The following is a 21,571-nucleotide window of genomic DNA, read 5'->3' as shown; positions in this document are numbered from 1 at the left end:
CAGTAATTTCTGAGGTCACAAACAAATTAAACCATATAATTCTCTTGTTCGTTTTCTGGTGTATCATTGGTCTGTGGGAGAACGGGCCAGGCAGACAGAGCGCTGGTGGGTCACTGTTGTCTCAGGCTGTGTGGGTTTTGGCTTCAGTCTGACTGCGTATGGAATTTCCGGTCTGACTGCCAGGTTACAATGAAGAGCTCAGAGTTCTTCTCAATAGAAAGGATCTTGATAATTTCAGCCGCATCTTTCAATCCTACTGAACAGAATCCGTTCTTTCTGCACTTCATCCCTGTTGGACTGGCATTTCAATTCCTATATGTTTGGTATCGACTGCCAACCTGGAGATTTTACTCTGTGATCCAGCTTCCAAATCACTCAACAATGAGCCACAAAAATTCCAAGACAGGGTGGCCCCCCGCTGACCCATGGCGATACTTGACTTATTTGTAATTTTTCTTTTTCTTTTTTAGTGAACCTCTTAGTTACTGGAGGTGTGTTTCTAGGGCCCCAGATGGAGTCAGTTAGGAAGCAACAGGGCCCATGAGCAATCCCAGGACAGTGGGAGAAGGACACCCCCCTGCCGGCACCAGGCAGACAGGGCACCCTTCACAGACTCCGTTTCTGCTCACCTGGACTAGCTGGGAACGAGAGACCACGCTGGACTGTTCATTGTAACCTTCAAATCATGGATAAAACAAACATCTCTGTTGGATGCTCTCGATGTTAGCGATGTTTTGGAGTTGGAAATGGAGGTGGTAATGCTCGCGTGTTCCTCGCACTGTGCCAGGTATCGCTGTCTAGGATGACAGTGAGGTGTGAGAAGGACATCTGTAACACTCACAGTGGTGCCAGGGACACTGGTGGGGGCCAGAGCCGGCTGTGCCCACTAGCTGGCACAGCCAGCGGGATCAGAATGATGGGATCGGATGGACACACACTGGAATCAGGACAGGACAGGAACACCTTCACGGCAGAGGTGACTCCCAGTGAGCTTGGGAGGAGAGCACTCGGGCAGAGGACTGGGGAGGAGGAGAGGATGTCTCTAGGGTGAGGGACAGTATTTAACAATGTTGAGATAGGAAGACGTCATTCTTTCTCCAGTAAAGGGGCCCGGGTTGCCCACTGCCTAGAAACAACTCCTGAGGTGCAAGCATGGCCCTCCTGGCCCTCCCTGAGCTGTCTCTTCCGACTTCTCCATCCTCGGTTCCCACAAAGTGGCAATGTTCTCAACCTGAACTCATTCAAGACTATTCGCTGGCCTGGCCGGCGTGGCTCAGCGGTTGAGCGTCGACCCTGCACCAAGAGGTCACCGGTTTGATTCCCCGTCAGGACACACGCCCAGGTTGTGGGCCTGATCCCCAGTGGGGGGCATGCAGGAGGCAGCCAATTGATGTTCTCTCTCATCGATGTTTCTATCTCTCTCCCTCTCCCTTCCTCTCTCTCTAAAAATTAATAAAGAAAAAAAAATCACCAGCTTGGTTTTCCTCGCATTTGCTCCTCCTCCTGCCCAAATCCCTTTGCCCCGGGGCAGAGAGGAGCGGTCGGAGAACACGGTTTGGAGCCCAACTGTTTGGGTGGCAATTCCACCATTGAGGTGCTGAGCCAGTTACTTCGGCCTTTGGGATAATTTCCTTATCTATAGAGTAGGGAGAATTACAGCACCTACTTCTTAGAGCTGCTGTGAGGATGAAATGTGTTGATGCACAAAAAAACTTAGACCACATTGGCGAGCATGTAATAGCAGTTGATAATACAGAGAACAGACCGGTGGTTGTCAGAGGGTGGGGGATGGGTGAAATGAGTGAAGGGGATCAAAAGGTATACATTTTCAGTTACAACATAAATAAGTAATAGGGCCCTGGCCAGTTTGACTCAGCGGGTAGAGCATCGGCCTGCGGTCCAGAGAGGCCTGGGTTCGGTTCCCGCTAAGGGCACGTACCTCGGTTGCAGTTTGTCCCTGGCCCTGGTTGGGTCGTGGGAATGGCAGCCACTCGATGTGTCCCTTTCATGTCGATGTTTCTCTCTCTCTCTCTCCCTCCCACTCTATCTGAACAAAAAAAAAAAAATGGAAAAATGTCCTCGAGTGAGGATAAATAAATAATAGGGATGTACAGCATGGCAACTGTAGTTAAAAATACTGTATTGTATATTTGAAAGTTGCTAAGAGAGCAGATGTTAAGAGTTCTCACCACAAGAAAAAAAAAATTCTGTAACTATGAATGGCGCTGGTTGTTGGACTTCTTGTCGTGACCAGTTCACAATATATACAAATATTGAATCATTATGCTGTGCACCGGAAACTAACATTATGTTGTATGCCAATTATACCCCAATTTAAAATATAAGCAGTCAATAAATGTTTGCTGTAATTATTAGTATAGTCATAGTATCATCATTATTATCGTTGTCTTTCACGGCCCAGATTAGTATCTAATTCAGGAACTTTCTCCTCATTTACAATCAAAATTAACTGCTCCTTTACTATAACCCCTTTCGACTTTGTGTATGTCTCTGTGGTGCCCCTGACTTCACTCTGTCCTGTATTCGAGTGGTGACACTAGGGTTTAGTGACCCCTCGTCACCCAGGAGGTTCGCGACGCGCAGCTTGGCTGGAAGTGGGGCCGAGTTCGAGCAGAGGAGGAAGTCAGGACAGGCCAGAGAGCACCCTGTACGGAGCTTCAGTCTCCAGACCTCGGAAAAGCGCAGGACCTGGGGCCATTTCGGGATTTTAGAAGCATGCTAAAGAGTATTTTCATGATCTCATGCAGAAATGCAGCCTCGGGGCTGGAATCATCCAATCTCCCAGATCCGTGTTTCTGTGACTCTCACGCAACAGCTGTGACGCGCGTTTCTTTTGTCCCAAGCACTGGAGTCAGGCCCTGTGCTCCCCGACCTGGGGCTGAGTCCAGCCCCTACCTCCTCCTTCTGTCGCATTTTTGTGATTTTGTAATGGTGGCTGCCTTTACGGCATCCCACCTATTAGTCTAACTTTATCTAACAATGAAACAATAAATAAAACCAGCACCACTCTGAAGGAAAAGTCTCCGCAGCCGCACACTCTACACCAAACCGTCCCATCTCGGCGGCGTTTGGGTGTCAGTCTGGGCTCAAACACCAACCCCAGAATCCTCTGGGTGCAGCCCCGGAGCCACAGCTAGAACAAAGCAGGACTTGGACGTCTTCTCGGCTGTCTTAGCCTTCAGGAGGCCCCCAGAGCAGGAAGCCAGGCCACGTCTGGGACTGACAGGGATGCAGGCAGCAGGGTGAGGGTGGGAGCTGGGGGCGCCTCCCTAGACCCAGCAGGCACTTCAGTCCATGCACGTCCACTGTCTGTCTGCAGCCGTGCTGGCCCCGTGGGACGTGGGCTCCCGGACAGCACAGTGTGGTTGGGTGTCAGTGCCTGGGCGCGAGCGGCCCCTCCCACTGGCCTGCTCTCTGCCACGCACATGGCAGGTGTTGAGGATCCAGGACAAGTAAGACCCGGTCTCTGCGGTCAGGAAGCTCACACGCCGGCCCGAAGACGGTACACCACGGAGAGCGAGTATGAAGCCTGCGGCCGCAGAGGGCACTGCCCCGAAGAAGGGGCTTCTCCCCCAGGAGAGGGAGATGCCTGGGCAGGGAGGGCACCCCGAGGGACCTGTGGGACCACTCCTCCAGGGGAACCAAGCAGCCAATCCTGCACTGAAGTTTGAAATAGCCTGCCTGCTTTCTCTCCCCAGCCTAAGAGCAGCGCTTGCCTTCGGCTTTTAAACCTGCCAAGGGAGGAAGTACAAGAAATTGAGATTGGGGGTGGAGGAAGGGTGGGGGAGAGAACATGCTCTCTGCAGGCTGGTCCCCCTTCCTCTCCCCCAACCCCCATCCCCTCCGAGCAGCTGGCTGTGAGCTCAAAGGCTAGAAAGCCCCCCTGCCCCGAGATGGAGGGAAACGACACGGTGGTGGGTGGAAATGTGGCCCGTTGCTGCGGTGGACGTGTGTGAACATGACCCTCGTCACCACCGGGGCGTCAGGGAGACGGCAGCTCGTTCTCAGAAAGCCGCAGGCTCACAGCACAGGTCACTCTGGGCCGCCCCCGCCGCGGGGGCTTTACCACAGCCATTTCCTTGAGCAGCGGCACAGCTCAGGGTGCAGCCTGGCGCAGGGGACAGCTCAGCGGCTGAAGTGACCTCGAGGGGCCACGGAAAATGCCGTCCTTTTTTTGCACGTGTACATTCTTCACGGAAGGCTGTGGCAGCCACAAAGGACACGCAGCCACAAAGGACACACGTCCACCGAAGGAAGGAGATGAACGAAGAGCTCTCTGAGCCTGTGGCTCCGACCCACTGGGCTCAGACTCGCGGGCGTGCAGATTCACGTGTGCAAAGGAGAGACCACACGCACGTGCGTCCGTCACAAAGTCCGACCCCGAAATGGACGTGTGCACTGTTCCATGATCAGAGGTGGGTGTTCTGACAGCCAGTAAGCTCAAGCCTTGGCATCCCTCACTCGCCCCATACAAGGCTTGGTACCTAGTTCTGTGTTGTTTGTTTTCTTTCTTTCTTTTTTTTTAATTTTCACCCGAGGATATTTTTACATTTATCTTCAAATAGAGCAGGAAGAAGAGAGGAAGGAAGAGAGAGAAACATCAATGTGAGGGAGACACATTGACTGGTTGCCACCCACACGACCCCAACTGGGGCCGGGGACAAACTGCAACCGAGGTACGTGCCCTTAGTGGGAACCGAACCCAGGACTCTCTGGTCTACAGGCCGACGCTCTAACTGCTGAGCCAAACCAGCCAGGGCTGTGTTTGTTTTCGTAAAGAATTCTCCACATGCTGTATAAGCTTCAGGTCCCTCAAAACTCCATCTGTTATATATGAAGTACGTGGGCTTAAATCTAGAAAACTCGACACCTACCCAAGATAGGAGAAAACGAACACACATTTCATCCTGAAAGCTCACTGCAATTCACTGTTGGTTCTATTATTTCTCCCCAGTCAGGTAGATATCTTGTCACCAACCCCACCCCCACCCCCCCAATGCTATTGTAGAATCAGAGTAAAACACTAGCCCTGGCCGGTTTGGCTCAGCGGTTAGAGTGTAGGCCTGCGGCCCAGAGAGACCCGGGTTCAGTTCCCGTTAAGGGCGCGTACCTCGGTTGCAGTTTGTCCCCGGCCCCAGTTGGTCATGCGGGTGGCAGCCACTCAGTGTGTCCCTTTCATGTCGATATCTCTCTCTCTCTCCCCCTCCCACTCTACCTTCCCACTCTACCTGAACAAAAAATAGAAAAATGTCCTCGGGTGAGGATAAAGCAAACACTAACATGAAGTCCATAAGTCGCAGGTGACAAGTACTCTGTTTACATGACCTCAATCCTCATTTCAACCCACAGCATCATGGAGTGAGTGTGCCCATTGTACAGCTGAGAAGGGCGCGGCGTGGAGGGATTAAGTAATTTACCTGAAGTCACGTTTTAATCTGGGTCTGTTTAACTCCAAAGCTGAATGCTTTGTTCAGGCAGAGAAGTTAGGAGGCTAGACTCTCCCACTACCTTGGCTGAATTATCTCTTCTACGCCAATTCAAACATAATAGGTCCTTAACACCTGGTGTGCATTTTCCTCTCTTAATCTCTCCTCCTGCCAAAAAACTTATTTGGGTGGTAAGGAAGCTTAATTAAAAGAAATTTCTATTAGACCCCAGCTAATTTCATTTTAAAATTTTATTTCTGTTCCTCCTCCAAACCAAAGATTGAGTGATCAAAACAATCTGAATGTATGCAGCAGATTCAGAGTGAAATAGTTATAAACTACATGCAAGAATTCACAAACCAAAGAAGAAGTGGAACATTATATACCACCTTACAACAACTCATACCATCTAGCTTTTGGATCGTGTTATTTGGTTTGGTTCGGTTGGTTGGTTTTAACTAACTCTGAAGTACTTCCTCCACTCCATTCCATTTAAATCATTATTACCCTGAATTTTAAATGTATGCTATTCAGTAAAAAGACATCATCCTTTGTCTAATTTACCAGTGTTTTTTTTTTTAGTGTCATCAATCTAAAAAAAGTTACCATAACTGTAACTGTACCCACCCCACCCCCAAAACAAGCTGCCCAAATGGCTGTATCTGGATGCTCACCTTACCTTAGAGCCAGCTTCAAGAGCGGAGACCAGGGCAGTCTGTTCTGAAGAGGAGGAAGCCAATATTTCTTTGTGTTAGAACAACTGACGTGTTTCTCTTTCCTTCCTGTTGGGCACGGGGCTGAAGTGTGCACTTCCCAGCTGGCCCTGAGTGCCTCTGTGGCTACCCCACACCCCCAAGGACCCCGAGAACAGCGCCACCCAAAACCACACCCAGAAGCCCTTGTTTGCCAACAGTGTACATTTTTAGCTGGAGGAAAGACCGAGCTGATGCCACTGATATGCTTCACCCCATCAAGAAAACCCCCAACAGACGGCAGAGGCTCCAAATATTCAAATGTTCTCAAACTTGCGAAGGGTTTCACATTAACCGCAAGTGTAAATGACTAACTACATCTCCGACAACAGCCGCCAACTCAAGAATCAATCTTCTTTGGTACATTTCATCGACATTTAGCACACACACGGAACATGACTCGAATCATAAGCAGAGCTTGTCACTGGTTCGATTCCCAGTCAGGACATATGCCCGGGTTTCAGGCTTGATCCCCAGTGGGGGACATGCAGGAGGCAGTCAATCAATGTTTCTCTCTCATCGATGTTTCTATCTTTCCCTCTACCTTCCTCTCTCTCTAAAAATTAATTTTAAAATATTTTTAAAAGGTTAAAAAACTGAAAAAAGTATTAAAATACATTTTTATTGATTTTTTATAGAGAAAGGAAGGGAGAGAGCTAAAAATATCCACGTGAGAGTACATCAATTGGCTGCCTCCTGCACGCCCCCTATTGGGGGTGGAGCCCAGAAACTCAGGCACCTGCCCTGACCAGGAATAGAACAAGACCTCTCAGTCCCTGGGACAGTGCTCAATCCACTGAGCCACACCGGCCAGGCAAGAAATTAAAACTTTAACAGCACCCCAGAAGTTCTCATTGCAGTATTATATTTTATTGTATGAATATCTAAAAAAAATTGATCTATTGTATTACTGATGGGCATTTGTGTTACTTGTAAACTTAGGCTACTATGAATAGTGTGGCTGTAAACATTCTCACATAGTCTCTGGGGAGAGTATTTGTGCTTGTTTCTGCTGGTTATATGAGCAAGAGTGGAACTGCTGTGTCATAGGTTAGGTGTACGTTTAATGTCAGTAGATGCTGCCCACAGTTTTCCTAAGTGACTGTACTCACACTCCTACCGGCAGCATTTTCCAGTTGCTTCACATCCTCACCGACACTTGATACTGTCTGCCTTTCTTATTTCATCCATCCCAGTGGATCTGTGGTGGTATCATACTATGGTTTTAATTTTCATTCCCCTGATGTTTTGTGTAGCTGAGTGATCTGGTTTATTGGTCATTTGGAGATCTTCTTTGATGTTGGGCTTGCTCAGGTCTTTCCCCCCTTTCTCTATAGGGATACCTGTCCTCCTGCTGTTGATTTGTACAGGTTCTTCATATATTCAGGTATATTTAAAAAGTACTTTGTCACTTTTTCATTCCCTTAATGAGCTCTTTTGAGGGTCTCAGACTCACTTCTCAGGGTGAAGTAGTGTGAACCCTAATTGAGAATATCACTCAAGCCAGCTGGTGACCGGGAACAGGTGCGCTGTGTGGCCTTGGGAGTCGCTAGGTCTCTCCGAGCGGTCCTGGAACTTGGTTTCCTCACCTGTAAATGAGGTTCACTTTGATCATCCCGTTGGCTCTTTGCTTCTGAAGTCTCACTCTTCTCTGGCCCGAGGATGACAACTTGAGCTGGTGAATTCCACCAGGTGAGGGAGGTGGTGGTGGGCTGCGAAGGGCTAGAATGACAAAAGGGAAGAGTGACTTAAGCAAACTTTGGGGTGAGGCAGATCTGAGTGACCCTATGGATTCATAGTTAAATACTCATTGTTGAAATAAACACTTCTTTGGGATACATGCTCAAAAATTGTTCCTGCTCAAGGAGCATAATTTTGTTGTTGTTAATCCTCACCCGAGGATATTTTTGATTGATTTTTAGATTGAGTGGAAGGGAGGGGGTAGGGAGAGAGAAAGAGAAACATTGATGTGATCGCTTAGTTACCTCCCGAATCAAACCTGCAACCCAGGTTCGTGCCCTTGACGGGGAATTGAACCCGTGACCCTTCAGTCTGGCTGACACTCTAACTGCTGAGCAAAACCAGCCAGGGCTCAAGGGGCATAATTAACAGGGTGGGAGGCCCTGAGCTGGGGCTCAGGCACAGTGGGCAGCAGGGAGGCAGGGGCAAAGGCAGGAGAGCCCGGAGTGCCGCACGGGCCGCATAAGTTAGATCACACCTGGAGCACAGTGCGCTGACACGGGCGGCGGGGCAGACTGCAGAGCCGCGGAACCGGGGCAGCGGCGATGCCGCCTGGGCAGGGTGGGGAGCGTGGGGAGCGTGGGGGTGCGAACCGCCAGGGAAACCTTCCGCGCCGCGTGGGCAGGTGGGGAGCGTGGGGAGCGTGGGGGGTGAACCGCCAGGGAAACCTTCCGCGCCGCCTGGCGGCTGCAGCACTCTCCTGCCTTAGGTGTCCCTGCCCTGGGAACTCAGGCGTGGACAAGGACCTGCTCTGGACAAAATGCGTGCAGAGGTGACACCTGCCACTTGTGCGCAGCACCTTCCCCGCCAGCACTCTGCCACCGTTTTCTCTCCCTCCTGACCCCGGGGTCATGCTGTTCCATCGGCCTGTCCCAGGTGGAGGAGCCACGGGGCAGAGCCACAGCAGCCCCTCCGTGGTCCTGCCTGTGAGTGACAATCAACCACCAAGAGCCTGGGGTCACTTGTTTCTGCAGCTCACAGCCTCTGCTGGTTGACGCTGCGTGTGCGTGTGCGTGTCCACACGGGCACTGACACTAACAGCTCTCATAGCACAAACATCAGAAGAACCCGCTGGAGGCTCCTGCTGGGCCGCGAGCCAGCAGGGTCCCAGGGAAGGGGTGCGGTGGCCGGGCTGGGAGGAAGAGGGACCCAGGGGACTCACAGCCATTTCCATCGGTTTTTCAGGCCGCTGGGCCGCGTTGCCCAGCGGATGGCATCTGTCAGCCCGCACTTTCTCAGGCTAGGATTCGCTTTAGGTGTGTGCCAGCCACAGGTCCATGTTCTGTTCCCCACGGCACTGAATTCCTCAGACTGCAGTGTTTTTGCATTACCAGCTTCACTGTATTATTATTGTTGTTATCGTTATTATTATTGACCCCACGGTGCATCTCGGTAACACGCTCCTAGGCGCAGGGAAAGGAGGGAAAACTCGAATATCCCCAGGGTTGGCTCTGGACGGTGAAGGGCCGCCCGTCACAGACAACACTGTGGCCGCCGATGTATCTGCTGAGGCGGCATGACCAGGATTATTAGGCCCATACTTGATATAAAGGCACTGCAAGGCCGATCCCTGTTTCTAAGAAATCTGTCACTGAGACTTGAGTGGGAGGAAGAAAGCACGCAGTGTCTGCCAGTCCAGCTAACTCCCAAACCGAAAAGCTAACCCAAGCTTCCCTGCGCTGATTTACTGCGCAGCAACTAAACATTATTCTAAAATGTGGCCGAATCCCATAGCACGAGCCTGGTGGACATTCATTCTTGGGCCATCAGGGTGCTGGATATGGCAGCCAGAGGACCAAATGCCACAGTGACTTCAAACTCCTCAGCCCGACAGAGTGCACACTGGGCAGGATACAATGCCCTGTTGCTGTTTTCCCAAGCACGACAGCATCACCGAACCTAGAGAATTCAAATCCTCCTATTTGCAGAAAAGTACTTTTAAACAATTTTCCACAGAGACCGTATCTTCAACTTTGCAGCCTCTGCTCCAGCTCAGAGGCTGACACAAAGCGAGTGCTCAATATGTGTGTGTAAAAAACAAGAGAGAGAATGAGCAAATAGTTCAGAAAATAAACGGACCAATCTATGCATTTCTGGGGCAGACACAACATGCCATATGCCACGAGCACTTAGTGAATGTTCTTCAATAGTTAACATTGGAGAGTGGTGCCCAATGTGTATAAACTAAAGTCATGTGAACCTTTCAAAATTCACATTTACATGTTTCTTGTTGATTCATGTACATGTGGGTGATTTTCAGTCACAATGTCACCAGGTCTCTGCACCACCAATGCACTTTTCCAGGGTCATTCAGGACGCTCAGGAAGTTCCTAAAAGCTGTGGAGCCATATTTAAAATATGTCCCAAACCTCACAGATGTTCAGCTGCAGATGTTCACCTGTTCACTCCGGCTTTACCTAATTCTGAGACAGCTCCTCTAGGTCCTCAGCAGAGGAGGGAATCAGAAGAGTCACGAGGCCCCCGCTTTGGCTCAGGAGCGTGGTGCCGCTGACGGCCCAGAACCAGGCAGGCGGGGTCAAGTGACTGAGAAGAACACCTGATTCACTGGTCACATTCAAGTCTTTTACCCATTTTGAGTTTATTCTTGTGTATGGTGTAAGTTGATGGCATGTTCGTAGCAGCACTATTTACAATAGCTAAGATCTGGAATCAGCCCAAGTGTCCATCAATAGATGAGTGGATAAAAAAGCTGTGGTACACATACACAATGGAATACTATGCAGCTGTAAGAAAGATCTCTTATCCTTTGAGATGACATGGAGGGACCTGGAGAATATTATCCTAAGCAAAACAAGCCAAGCAGAAAAAGACAAATATCACATGATCTCACTTATTTGTGGAATATAATGAACATAACAGTCTGAGGAACAGGGTAGTCCCAGAGACGTGGAAGTAGGGTACGGACTGACAATCCTCAGAAGAGGGGGTGGGGGGGAGGGAAGAGATAAACCATAGAACTTATATGATGTATGCATAACCGATGGACATGGACAACAAAGCTAGGGACAGAGTGGAGGGGGATGGGGAGGAGGGTGTCAATGGGGTAAAAAGGAGAAACATCTATAACAAAAATAAATTAATTAAAAAAAAGATATGGATTCTCAAGGGAAGCTGGGCATGTCAGAATTAGAATCACATGTAGACTGAGGCACAAGACTGAAACTGGAACAGGCGAGTGGAAGCCAGATAATAGGAAAAGAACAAAACTCAAAAACTAAGTAACGTTCAGAATCCAAGAAGCAGAAACCAGGTGCTGGAGAGCACCCAGTGTCCCAGCAGGCCTGGTTCCGGCTGGGTGTGCAGGGCACCGCAGCCAGTGTATTCCAGGCCTTCGCCTTCCTCTCCCCACCTGTTTCCCACAAGGAGGCAGGGGGTTGCACTCTCCAGTTCTCTGCAGTTGGGTATGAGACAGAACTAACACCTGTGGGGAAAGCACGGAGTCATTCAGTAAATTTTCACTGTGCACTTACTATGTGCCAGGCATAATTGAAGCAGGCAGGGGATATCAGTGAATAAAACAGATTCTGCCTGCATGGAAACTAGATTCTATAGGAAAGAAACAACAAGGATTGCTGATGGATTGAATGTGGGCTCAGCAGCTTAATTGCACCGAGTCTCAGGGTCTTGTGGTCACAACTCTTCCTGGGGGGATGGGAAGTGGGTTTTAGCAACTGGGCTTTGAGAGGTAAGAAATGACAGCTTGACTTCAGGGGTGTGGTAAAACCAGAAAAACAGTCCGCAACGTCAAAGATCTTAGCCTCAGAGTCCACACAAGCAGGTACATATAACCTAGCCCTTCTTGGAAAGCACCATACCAGAGCCTGATGGAATTACTAATTTTCATAAAGACCCCTGTACACAAGTCAAGTGTATGTGTAGGTCGTTCTGGTTAAGGCAGCCAGCAAATGTACAGCGTTTTACAAATTTTTTCACCCAAAAATTGTTTTTTAAATGGTGCTTTAAAAAAAATTAATTTATATGGAAAACTTGCCTCCGCAAAGGAAGGTTTCTATCAGAAGTCAAGTTTCCTAACCCTGGCTCCCCAGAGGGACTGTAACCAAAATCTCACGCTGCCCATCAAGGTTAGAAGTCACGTTACAATTTGTTACTAGGTGTCCAAGCCGCACTGAATGTTCACATTACCGCACACAGTACAGTACAAGCTGGAGGAAGAGGCCAGACGACCCTTCCCTCCTGACCAGGCTTTGTACATTCACTTTGTTTTTGTTTGCCTCTGTTTTGTTTTGGTTGCTGCGGTCTAGCCAGTTGCCAGGCTACTCAAAGGGGTTCCCGCGGAAACCACCAGCTCCGGGAGGGCGGGAGCACATCATCCCCACACCCTACCTGGCGCGCCCGCCTGGCAGCGGCACGGGAAGGGCCGGGTCCCTGGAGCGGGCGTGGGCGGGGCCTAGGGGGCGGGGCCCTGGGGGCGGGGCCTGAGTGCGCCGGCGCGGTGCGCGCTACTCAGGGAGGCGGAGGCGACGCGCCGGAGGGAAGATGGAAGACTACCAGGCTGCGGAAGAGGTAACGGCCGGGTCGGCGACGGGAAGGGTGGAGGCCGGGGGGCCCTGGGCCGAGTGGGCGGCGGCAGCCAAGGCGTGTGTGGGTCCCTGGGCCGCGTCTGGGCGTGGGCAGCGGCCGTCCCCGCGCGGGCTGACGGCGCCGGCGGCCTGCCGAGCGCTCCGCGGTGACCCCGGCGGCCCGCTCCGGGTGTGGTCAACCTGCCGGGGGCGGGGCGACCCCGTGCGCTCCACGCCCCGCCCCGCCCCGCCCCGCGGCGCGCCCCCTGCTGCCCGGCCGCCGCGCGTGGTGCCACCTGCTCCTTTTGTTCGTCGGTGCAGACCCTCCCTGGGCCGGGGCCGCACGACCCTGCGCGCACCGAGGCCGCTTGGGCGTCTGCTGTGCACGGCGTGTAGCGCAGGACTCCAGGGTGGCCGGCACGCGGGACACCACGTGCAGCCCCCTCCCAGGTCCCTCGGGCACGGATTTGATGCTGGGCTGCCTGCAGAGCGCTGAAGTGCACGTCGGAGAACCCGCCTTTGTCTTCGTTCCCGCCTCGTGCCTCGGTGCGGTGCCCACGCCCATTGGCCGCCGCAGCTGGATCAGTTTGAGTGAGACGGCGGTGGGACAGCCCTGTGGTGCGGGACAGTGAGACGGCCCCGTGGTGCGGGACAGTGAGACGGCGGTGGGACGCCCCGTGGTGCGGGGACAGTGAGACGGCGGTGAGACGCCCCGTGGTGCGGGGACAGTGAGACGGCGGTGAGATGGCAAGACGTGCGCGGTCACCTGCGCTGTTCAAATGGCTTTCCCTCGGGCCCACAGGCGCCCAGGGACTAGAGCCGATGATGCTGCTGTTACAGAAACGTAGTTTTCTTCTTGCTAAATAACTCTTGTTAAAATTTAAAAAAAAAAACGAGTCCTATGTATTCTTCAGCCTGTCAAAAATAAAAACTATAGGTAAATTTGGTAAGGTTTTTGAAATTTAGTTTAAGCAGGAATGTTTGGGGGAGGGATCTGAGGCTTAAGGATTGATCCTGGAGTCTCTGTTTTGATCTACTTTTTTTTTTCTTAATCCTCACCCTAGGACATTTTTCCATTTTTTGTTCAGATAGAGTGGGAGGGAGGGAGGGAGGAAGGGAGGGGGAGAGAGAAAGAGAGAGAGAGAGAGAGAGAGAGAGAGATCGACGTGAAAGGGACACATCAAGTGGCTGCCACCCGCACGACCAACCAGGGCCGGGGACAAACTGCAACCGACATGCCCTTAGCAGAACTGAACCCGGATCTCTCTGGACCGCAGGCCGACGCTCTAACCGCTGAGCCAAACCAGCCAGGGCTGATCTGCCTTTTTAAGTAGCAAAAACTCAGCAGCAGTGCCCTCAGGAGTGCTTGAATGCTAGTAGCGAGTGAGTGCGTGTGAGAAGACATGAGGAGCAGCTCGCAAAGGAAGAGCTTTCCCCTGTGAACGATGAACTGATGGGATATTGGAAAATGGCTTCTTACAGAAATACTGAGTACAACCTTAAGAAAGGAAATGGCAATGGAAGAGAAAGCCCTTGATACTGGCACTGGAGTGCTCTGTGTTCTAATTCTGGTGCTCGCCACTGAGGGGGCTAAGTGACTTCATCAATTGCATGTCTGTGAAATGAAGGGGCTGAACAGTGATCTGTGTTTTACACACGACACAGCCCTGCAGGGATGAGACCATGTCTCTGTTCTTCGTAGCAGGCATGTCTTTGGTATTCGCTAATCCACGCCAGTCCCCCGACAGCCTCTGAACTGAGCCTTCTTCGAGTTTCCTGTGACTCCATGTAGATACTCTCAGTTCACTGTCCGTCTTTCCTGCAGAAGTTGAAACTGCCCAGTGGATTCTGTACAACTCCGTTTTCCCCTGAGAGGCCATCAAAAAGCCCTTCAAGCTTTTTAATATTTTAACCACATAGCAAGTTATATGTGGTTTAGGATCATTGAAGTCCCTTGGAAGGATCCTCTAAACTTCAAGAAGTAATTTACTCTCTAAGATACTGCAAATTTTTCTTAGTGAGTTGGCTTTGTCTCCAAGCATGACTTCTGAGTACAGCAAGTGAGAGGGGTCAGCTCTTGATCCTCCTGGAAAGAAAGGGGCATTGCTAGAACAGGCCACAGTGGTCAGCAGCCCAGCAGGGAAGAAACTCCCTACCAGAAGCAGGGCTTTCTGCCTCTGTTCCCCCAGAATGCACACTGACTGGGGGCCTGGGGCTGCCCCTGGAAGGCATGTCCAGAGTTAAGTCCTCTTCCCAGGACTCAGGTGAAACTTGTGTCTATTCAAATAGGCCACATGTAAAAAAAGAAAACCATTCATAAACTCCTAGCACTAGATTACCACCGGCAGCCCACCTCCCCCATCCTGACACTCCACCGCTCGCTAGCAGCTGGTTGTGTAGTCCCAAAGTAGGACAGCATTGAGAAAGAAAATAAACCCAAATATCTGAAATTTCAGGCCTCCTACTCAGTGTACCTCAGGGAAAGTGTCAGTAATTTTTACTAAAGTCAAGTCATTCCTTAAACTGATACTTGTCAATGGTCCTAGTGGCCAGTTGAAATGGATGGAGAAATTAAATTCTAAGTTAAAGTCAGGCTTTTGGATCAGGGCATGATCACAACAAAAGCAGAACGAGAAACCTGTAAGCTGTATATATATGAATTATAGTCTCCTGCCCCAGCTCTGTGACTCAGAGAGCCACTTACTGTTAGAGTCTCTTTGTAATGTTTCCCTCGGCAAAATGAACAGGCTGTTTAGATTATTTCTAAGGTCTTCATTTCTAAAGTATGTTCATTACCCAAATTTGCATTAATCAGTGGATGTGAATCTTTTAAATCAATCAAACGTAGCTCATTTTCTTCCTTACAGACTACTTTTGTTGTTGATGAAGTGAGCAACATTGTGAAAGAGGTAAGAGGAGAGAGGCCTGCATTTTAAATATTCAGTTAATGGCTTATATGAGTGAAAATAATGTTTTAAATACTGTCTTGGAATTGTTTCAGCTGAGCCTGTGTTTTGGCATTTCAAATAACAGTTTTTACTTCAGAGAACATCTAGATAAGAATTACTCCCATATTATGTAAATTATATCTTTTAAATCAGACAGGACATTTTATATACTGGCATTATTATTGAATGTTACTAAGTCTTGTTCTGTAACCCGTTAGCATAAAAGACTCATTATATACCAGTAAATGTTCCCAATGTTTAGAGAAGAAAGAGCAAATATAAAAAATTGAACAACTTTCAGTTATTCAAGACTTGGTGATTCATTTGGCACTATTTGTTTCTTTATTTTTCTTACATTTCTGAACTATCTACTTTATCATTATTGACCATGGGATTCCCTTAGATAATGAGAATGGGAGACAAAAAAGAACTCTGGAATGAGTAGGAGCATTAGCTCAGTGAAGAGGGGACAGCGGTCCAGGGAGGGGACAGCATGTGCAGAGGCCCTGTGGCAAGGGTGCGTGTAGTGTGTTTGAGGGACTCAAAGGGGTAGGGAGGAAGGACCTGGAGGGCTGCAGAGAGCTGGGCAGCATGAGGCCGGAAAGGTTTCCCTTCCTGTGTAAGCTGAGCAGATAGTGGAGCACAGAAGGCCCAGAAAATCATAAATGGGAATATCCTGCCCGTGAACTTGAGCAAGAGTAGGGGCAAGGAACCATACGTATTTCTGGAAGCATGAACCCTCCCCAAACACAGCACAGGAAGTGAAGGCAAGGAATTTCATAATAATGAAAAAATTCATCATAAACTTGTTTTGGAAGACATAGGGCTGTTCTTTAGTTATCTGAAAAATGCATTTGTGTTGTAACATATTCCCAGAAAATGCTGGGTAAAGGAAATATTTATAAATACATTATTTGGATACGTTTATGCATTGTCAGTTGTATGAACACATACAGATTCCTGTATCTACTGTACTTTAAGAAAGGACCAGGCAAAGGAAAATCGTTTCTAGCTTCATAGGAAAGATGTTGGTGTTATCCAGGTACTCAAAGCAACAGTAAACATTAAGTTAAGTCAGAATGTGACAGACCCTCTGTAATCATGAATTCTTAAAAACAAATATAAAACATTTCAATATGATACTTAAAAGGTATGTTTGCAGAGGAGTCGTCATGGATACAAATAAGCTTACATTGTATTTCAGCAGTGCTCAGGGTGATGAACTTCAGTGCTCACTGCTGACAGTGACTTCTCTGTGCTTTGTCTTCCAGGCTATAGAAAGTGCCATCGGTGGCAACGCCTATCAGCACAGCAAAGTCAATCAGTGGACCACAAATGTAGTGGAACAAACTTTAAGCCAACTCACCAAGCTGGGAAAACCATTTAAATACATTGGTAATGGATTTGTGCTTCTCGTAGATACTGGTGCTGGTTCTTGAAGTATGATCAGAGGCGGGTCTGGTGTCAGCAGAGGGGTCGTGTCCGTGTGGTGCCCGGCCTCAAAGCCCCCGTAGCAGTGTCACTTGTGTTGGGCACATTGCTTGATTTTAGGTCATAACCTGCACGACTGGTCTGCTGGGCTGGAGCATTCGCAGGGCATGCCACGGGATTCCAGATCAGATGCTTCTAGACCTAGTGCGCAGTGAAGGGAAGGGACGAGTGTGGTTTGTCACTGTAGGACCAGGCGCTCTGCCCTGATCATTTTTATCGTGAGCCTCAACCACGTGATCAACATACATATGCTGAAAGCAGGCAAAGAGAAATGTGTGTTGCCAAGTAGGTTTTTCTAATGAAAGTTGTTTTCGTTGAAGTGACCTGTGTGATTATGCAGAAGAACGGAGCGGGACTTCACACGGCGAGTTCTTGCTTCTGGGACAGCTCTACTGACGGTATGGTTCTCGTTCCCTGGGTCAGGGTGTCGTGGGCCTTCTCCTGAGTTTCAGTGTCTTCTTGGGCCACGCTGAGATCTGGGTTATCCAAAGCAGTGTTTTATGAACTGTGTGCTTGGATGTTTCGTGTCTTTGAATGCATGTTTATTAGAGTCACCTTTTAAAACATTTTATAGTAAAGAGACTTGCCAACCTCCTTATGTACCACAAATAGCTGAGTGTTTTGGCCTTATTGTCAGAATCAGGATGGGTGGCCCGTGGTCCTGACTTGTGTGCCTGTCCCGCAGGGAGCTGCACTGTGCGGTGGGAGAACAAGACCATGTACTGCATCGTCAGCGCCTTCGGCCTGTCCATCTGACCGCCTCGGCCGCCCGGCCTTCTCCTCGATTTCTCTCCCATCTTCTCACCACCAGCCGTGAACTCCGTGAACACCTTCCCATTCTTTGTTTTTTGTGGCACTCACAAATTGTAGAGAAATCACCCAAAGGGCCACACCCTCTATGATCAGCACCCCCGACGGGACTCGTTCACTCGGGCCACCAGAGGCCTGCACGGCCACTTGTCTTCACTCTAGTGTCTGCTCCAAGGTGCTAAGAACTCCAGTCTGCTCGTGCGAACCTTTCTCTACTCTGACGTGGCTCAAACACACTAATTGTCCAAACTTTGTACTTTGTTAGAATAAATTATTCCAATTTCAAGTTTGTGTGTTTTTCTTTATAGCCTAAATAGTATCACAAATGAATTCTTCATATTTAGTTAGTGGCTCCAGCATCTATAAAACTAAAAAAAAAAAAAAACTAAAACCAGAAGCTGCAATTCTGCTTTGGTCCTCTCCAACACAAGGATTCGCTGCCATCACCACGGGACCAGGGTCCTGACAGCTTCACTGTGTTGTGCTGAGGTTTCGTTACCCCTGGGCACACACCCTCACCCTCCGCTCCCCTCTTTGAGCCTCGGGTGGAAGCGGCCCAGCGGACTTCCGGTCCGAGAGCTAGAGGGCAGCAGTGCGCAGCTCGGCCGCCTGCGGCGCTGCAGCCTGAGCTCCGCGTCCCCCAGTGTCCGGTAGCCATCGCACACAGTGTTTTAGTACTTTAGGGCTTGCAAAATGCTTTCACAATCGTTTTGTCTACAACGATTAACACCATTATTTATAGAAAATATGTTTGTAGGTCCTCTGATTTAAAGTCATATCCAAGTAAGTGAGGAGGGCCCCAAACCCTGGCCTTGGACCATCTTTGTGCTCGTGCGAGGGCCACATCACCACAGCACCGGACACACTTCGCTGTCCGCTTGCCGAAATGAAAACAGCCCTGCTCTGTCCAGAAAGCGCTCATGTCTTCAAGGTCAAGTTACCTACATGCAAAAAGCAAACAAATCAATATACTTAAAAAGGACTGAATATTAAAAATTTATTAACATCTACCGGAAAAGTAATACCAGAATGAAGCCACTCCCAAAGTGTGCCATAAAGAAACGTTGACTCTTCATTGATTAGAGCGCTTATCCTGTGAGGTTTCCTGTGCTCACTGACAGTTCTAAGACCCAGTACACAGCTCTAGCCTTTGGAGCTTAGGCCTGAGTTTGTTTTATTTTACAAATATTTACAGTCTTTGTAAAAAGGCAGTTTTCAGTAGCAGAAAACCCTTGTTTCATAGTCTGGTATCGTGGTTACCGGTACATTTAAACACGTGAACTCAAGATAAACAAGGTAAGCTATCGCTTCCCTTTGGCCCGGGGAAAAGATTTTTTCAAAAGTCTAACCTCTAAGCCAACTGGTTTCTAAACCCTCAAAGTAAATAAACCCTTTTACGTCTAGTCTTCACTAGATGTCCCTTTTAATCGTCCCTTCTGTGAGATTCTGTTTGTCCCTGTGAAAAGGACTCCAGGAAGTGAGTTACTGATTAGAACCTATTTAATATAATGATACCTTTAGTAAATAGTTCATGAAATACTTGAGGCTGGTGATATTTGTCTTATCTGCCCATTTAGCAGGCTGAGTGTACATGCTGTATCTAAACTTACTGAAATCTAATTATGTACAGGAATGATCTTACATGTCTTGAATATATTTCACGTGTCCCCTTCTCTAGCCTCTCAAATGGGGCTTAAGAGAGACAAAACGCATTGCTTCACTGCAGTAGTGATTTAATAATAAATCTAGTAGAACTACTGTCCACATAGATAATGAAGCTCTCCCTGGGGAAACGGAAATACCTGTGGTCATCTTCCAAGTTGCCCTAGACTAGACTGTATAAGAAATTATCCCAGCCCAGCTGGTATGGCTCAGTGGATTGAGCGATGTCCCATGGACTGAGAGATCCCGGTTCGATTCCCAGTCAGGACACATGCTCGGGTTGTGGGCTTGATCCCCAGTAGGGGGCGTGCAGGAGGCAGCTGATGGATATTTCTCTCTCACATGGATGTTTATCTCCCCCTTCCTCTCTAAAAAATCAATAAAAAGGTATTTTAAAAAATTATCCCAAAGATGATGTTATTCAAGCTGTTACCATGGAAGAACTAAAGTTAGCCCTTTGAATTTATAATTTAAGTTTGTAAGACTTTGATGCTCTCCAAGAAAAAAGTTCTTGCTGCTGTCTAAAGTTTCTGGCAGACTTTCGTGCTTTAACCTAACACGTGGGGCACGTATAGTACATGCTAAACATACTTGAAGGAAAATTTTACACAGAGTATGTAATATGTTGAGATATATGATACACCAGAAAGAGAACTTGAAAATGCATGATTTAATAACCATTTCCCCCTTCAGTACTTTCAATTTTTTTCTTGTTCCCAACGCAGTGACACAAAGTAAATAACATACCCACGTTGTTCATTTTCTTGACTTGAGGCCACGATGAGTCAATACATGGAGATAGCAGTCATCAGTTTGTAATTACACCATAGGACAAAAACAAGTTAAGTTGTATGGCTAAATGCCTCAAACATTTTACATTTACTGATAACAGCATTCCAAATTATGGACTATTATTTTATGATGATAAAAATGTAAACTATATCACATACTGGAATATATTAATCAGCGCAAGTAAGTTTTTGTCAATTTACATAAAATTATTTATAGTTAGTCTTAATAGAAGTGGTAAAATTTGGTAACAAAATTTTTTTCAATATCTCTGAGCATACAGCATCAAAAAATGTAATCACACCAATGCGAATATAAAAAGCCATGTAAACATGAATCACCCTTGCAATAATAAAGTTTTAATTCAAACACTCATATTTACAGGGTTTAAAAACATATAAACGGACTCCCCGTGAAAGGTGTGTCATCATTAATGTTTAAATGACAAGGGAAGGTGTGGAGGCAGAACGAGTCGTCTCCCGGGACCCTCCCCGGCCCCAGCGCGGCGTTGGCACCGGGGAGGGAGACGCGGGAACCGGGGTGGAGCCGAGCGACAGCCCAGACCTTGCTCTGCCAGGGCACAAGCAGGATGCCTGCCCTGAGCACGTTGCAGTTCGAGAGACAGCGAGCGGTCGGAGCAGGGGCAGAGGGGTCCCTCCCAGAGCCCGAGTCCGACGGAACAGCATCGGCAGACACCTCCTCTCCCTCGGCGACTGACCTGCTTACCTGACCACCAGGTGACAAGACCCCAACAAGTTACCTTCTAGTCAAAGATGTTCTTCCATCAACCACCCAAAATGCTTTACTTTCTTTCATCTCATTTCCAAATAAGAAACTGAAGTTTTTGGCAGTAAAGAATCTATAACATGTCAATCATTTGTTAAGCTTTTATTTAAAAAAAATAAAGCTCTACTGGGTGTCATGGGGAGCAGAGCTGCAGAATGCACTGCCTATTGAAATTCAAGGGACACCCTCTTCCCCACCCCAGCCACAGGGACATGCATCCGTACCCACGTATGTGACGCTCACACACACACCCATGCACACACGGGAAACCCTTGGGAACCGTGCGGCAGCCAGACCTCTCCCTCTGGAGCCCCACGCTGTCAGCTCTCTGCCTTTCTTAGCCACCTTGTCCGACCCGCCTCGGAATGCACGCCGCTCGCCGTCTCCCTCAGGAGCTGTTCCTGGCGTGTGTCACAGCCACAGGAGCTGGGGTCACAGCCACAGGAGCTGCGGGTCACAGCCACAGGAGCTGCAGGTCACAGCCACAGGAGCTGGGGTCACAGCCACAGGAGCTGGGTGTCACAGCCACGGGAGCTGGGGGTCACAGCCACGGGAGCTGCGGGTCACAGCCACGGGAGCTGGGGCCACAACCACGGGAGCTGCAG

At 48.9% G+C, this 21,571-nt stretch overlaps 2 protein-coding genes across 4 annotated transcripts in view; one reads left to right on the top strand and one right to left on the bottom strand.

Moving 5' to 3' along the window:
* The window catches only part of SYTL3 (synaptotagmin like 3), a 78,140-nt gene extending 71,804 nt beyond the window's left edge, over positions 1 to 6,336 (bottom strand). The window contains exon 1 of the mRNA XM_036248807.1: positions 6,127 to 6,336. The gene's annotated coding sequence lies outside the window, so the exon portion shown is untranslated. The remainder of the gene's footprint in view (positions 1 to 6,126) is intronic.
* Positions 6,337 to 12,428: 6,092 nt separating this feature from the next.
* On the top strand, positions 12,429 to 17,977 carry DYNLT1 (dynein light chain Tctex-type 1). Of its 3 annotated transcripts, XM_036248454.1 has the most exons (5): positions 12,429 to 12,484; positions 15,348 to 15,389; positions 16,700 to 16,823; positions 17,240 to 17,317; positions 17,605 to 17,977. In XM_036248454.1, the coding sequence occupies exons 1-5, from the start codon at positions 12,458 to 12,460 to the stop codon at positions 17,673 to 17,675; spliced, it is 342 nt and encodes a 113-aa protein (XP_036104347.1). In that variant the 5' UTR covers positions 12,429 to 12,457; the 3' UTR covers positions 17,676 to 17,977. The 3 variants fall into 3 exon arrangements, with proteins under 3 accessions (XP_036104347.1, XP_036104349.1, XP_036104348.1); XM_036248456.1 differs by lacking the exon at positions 17,605 to 17,977 and having other exon boundaries at positions 17,260 to 17,315; XM_036248455.1 differs by lacking the exon at positions 15,348 to 15,389 and having other exon boundaries at positions 12,443 to 12,484.
* Positions 17,978 to 21,571: the final 3,594 nt, after the last annotated feature.

This window comes from Molossus molossus, unplaced genomic scaffold, assembly GCF_014108415.1.
Source record: "Molossus molossus isolate mMolMol1 unplaced genomic scaffold, mMolMol1.p scaffold_m16_p_8, whole genome shotgun sequence".
NCBI lineage: Eukaryota > Metazoa > Chordata > Mammalia > Chiroptera > Molossidae > Molossus > Molossus molossus.
This window is presented reverse-complemented; position numbering and strand designations above follow the sequence as displayed.

Bases quoted from the DNA above. Each gene is read 5' to 3' on its own strand.
- DYNLT1 (XM_036248454.1), top strand. From the start codon at position 12,458: ATGGAAGACTACCAGGCTGCGGAAGAG. The intron at 15,390-16,699 runs GTAAGAGGAGAG...TTTGTCTTCCAG, and splicing joins TGAGCAACATTGTGAAAGAG to GCTATAGAAAGTGCCATCGG. The intron at 16,824-17,239 runs GTAATGGATTTG...TTTTCGTTGAAG, and splicing joins AAAACCATTTAAATACATTG to TGACCTGTGTGATTATGCAG.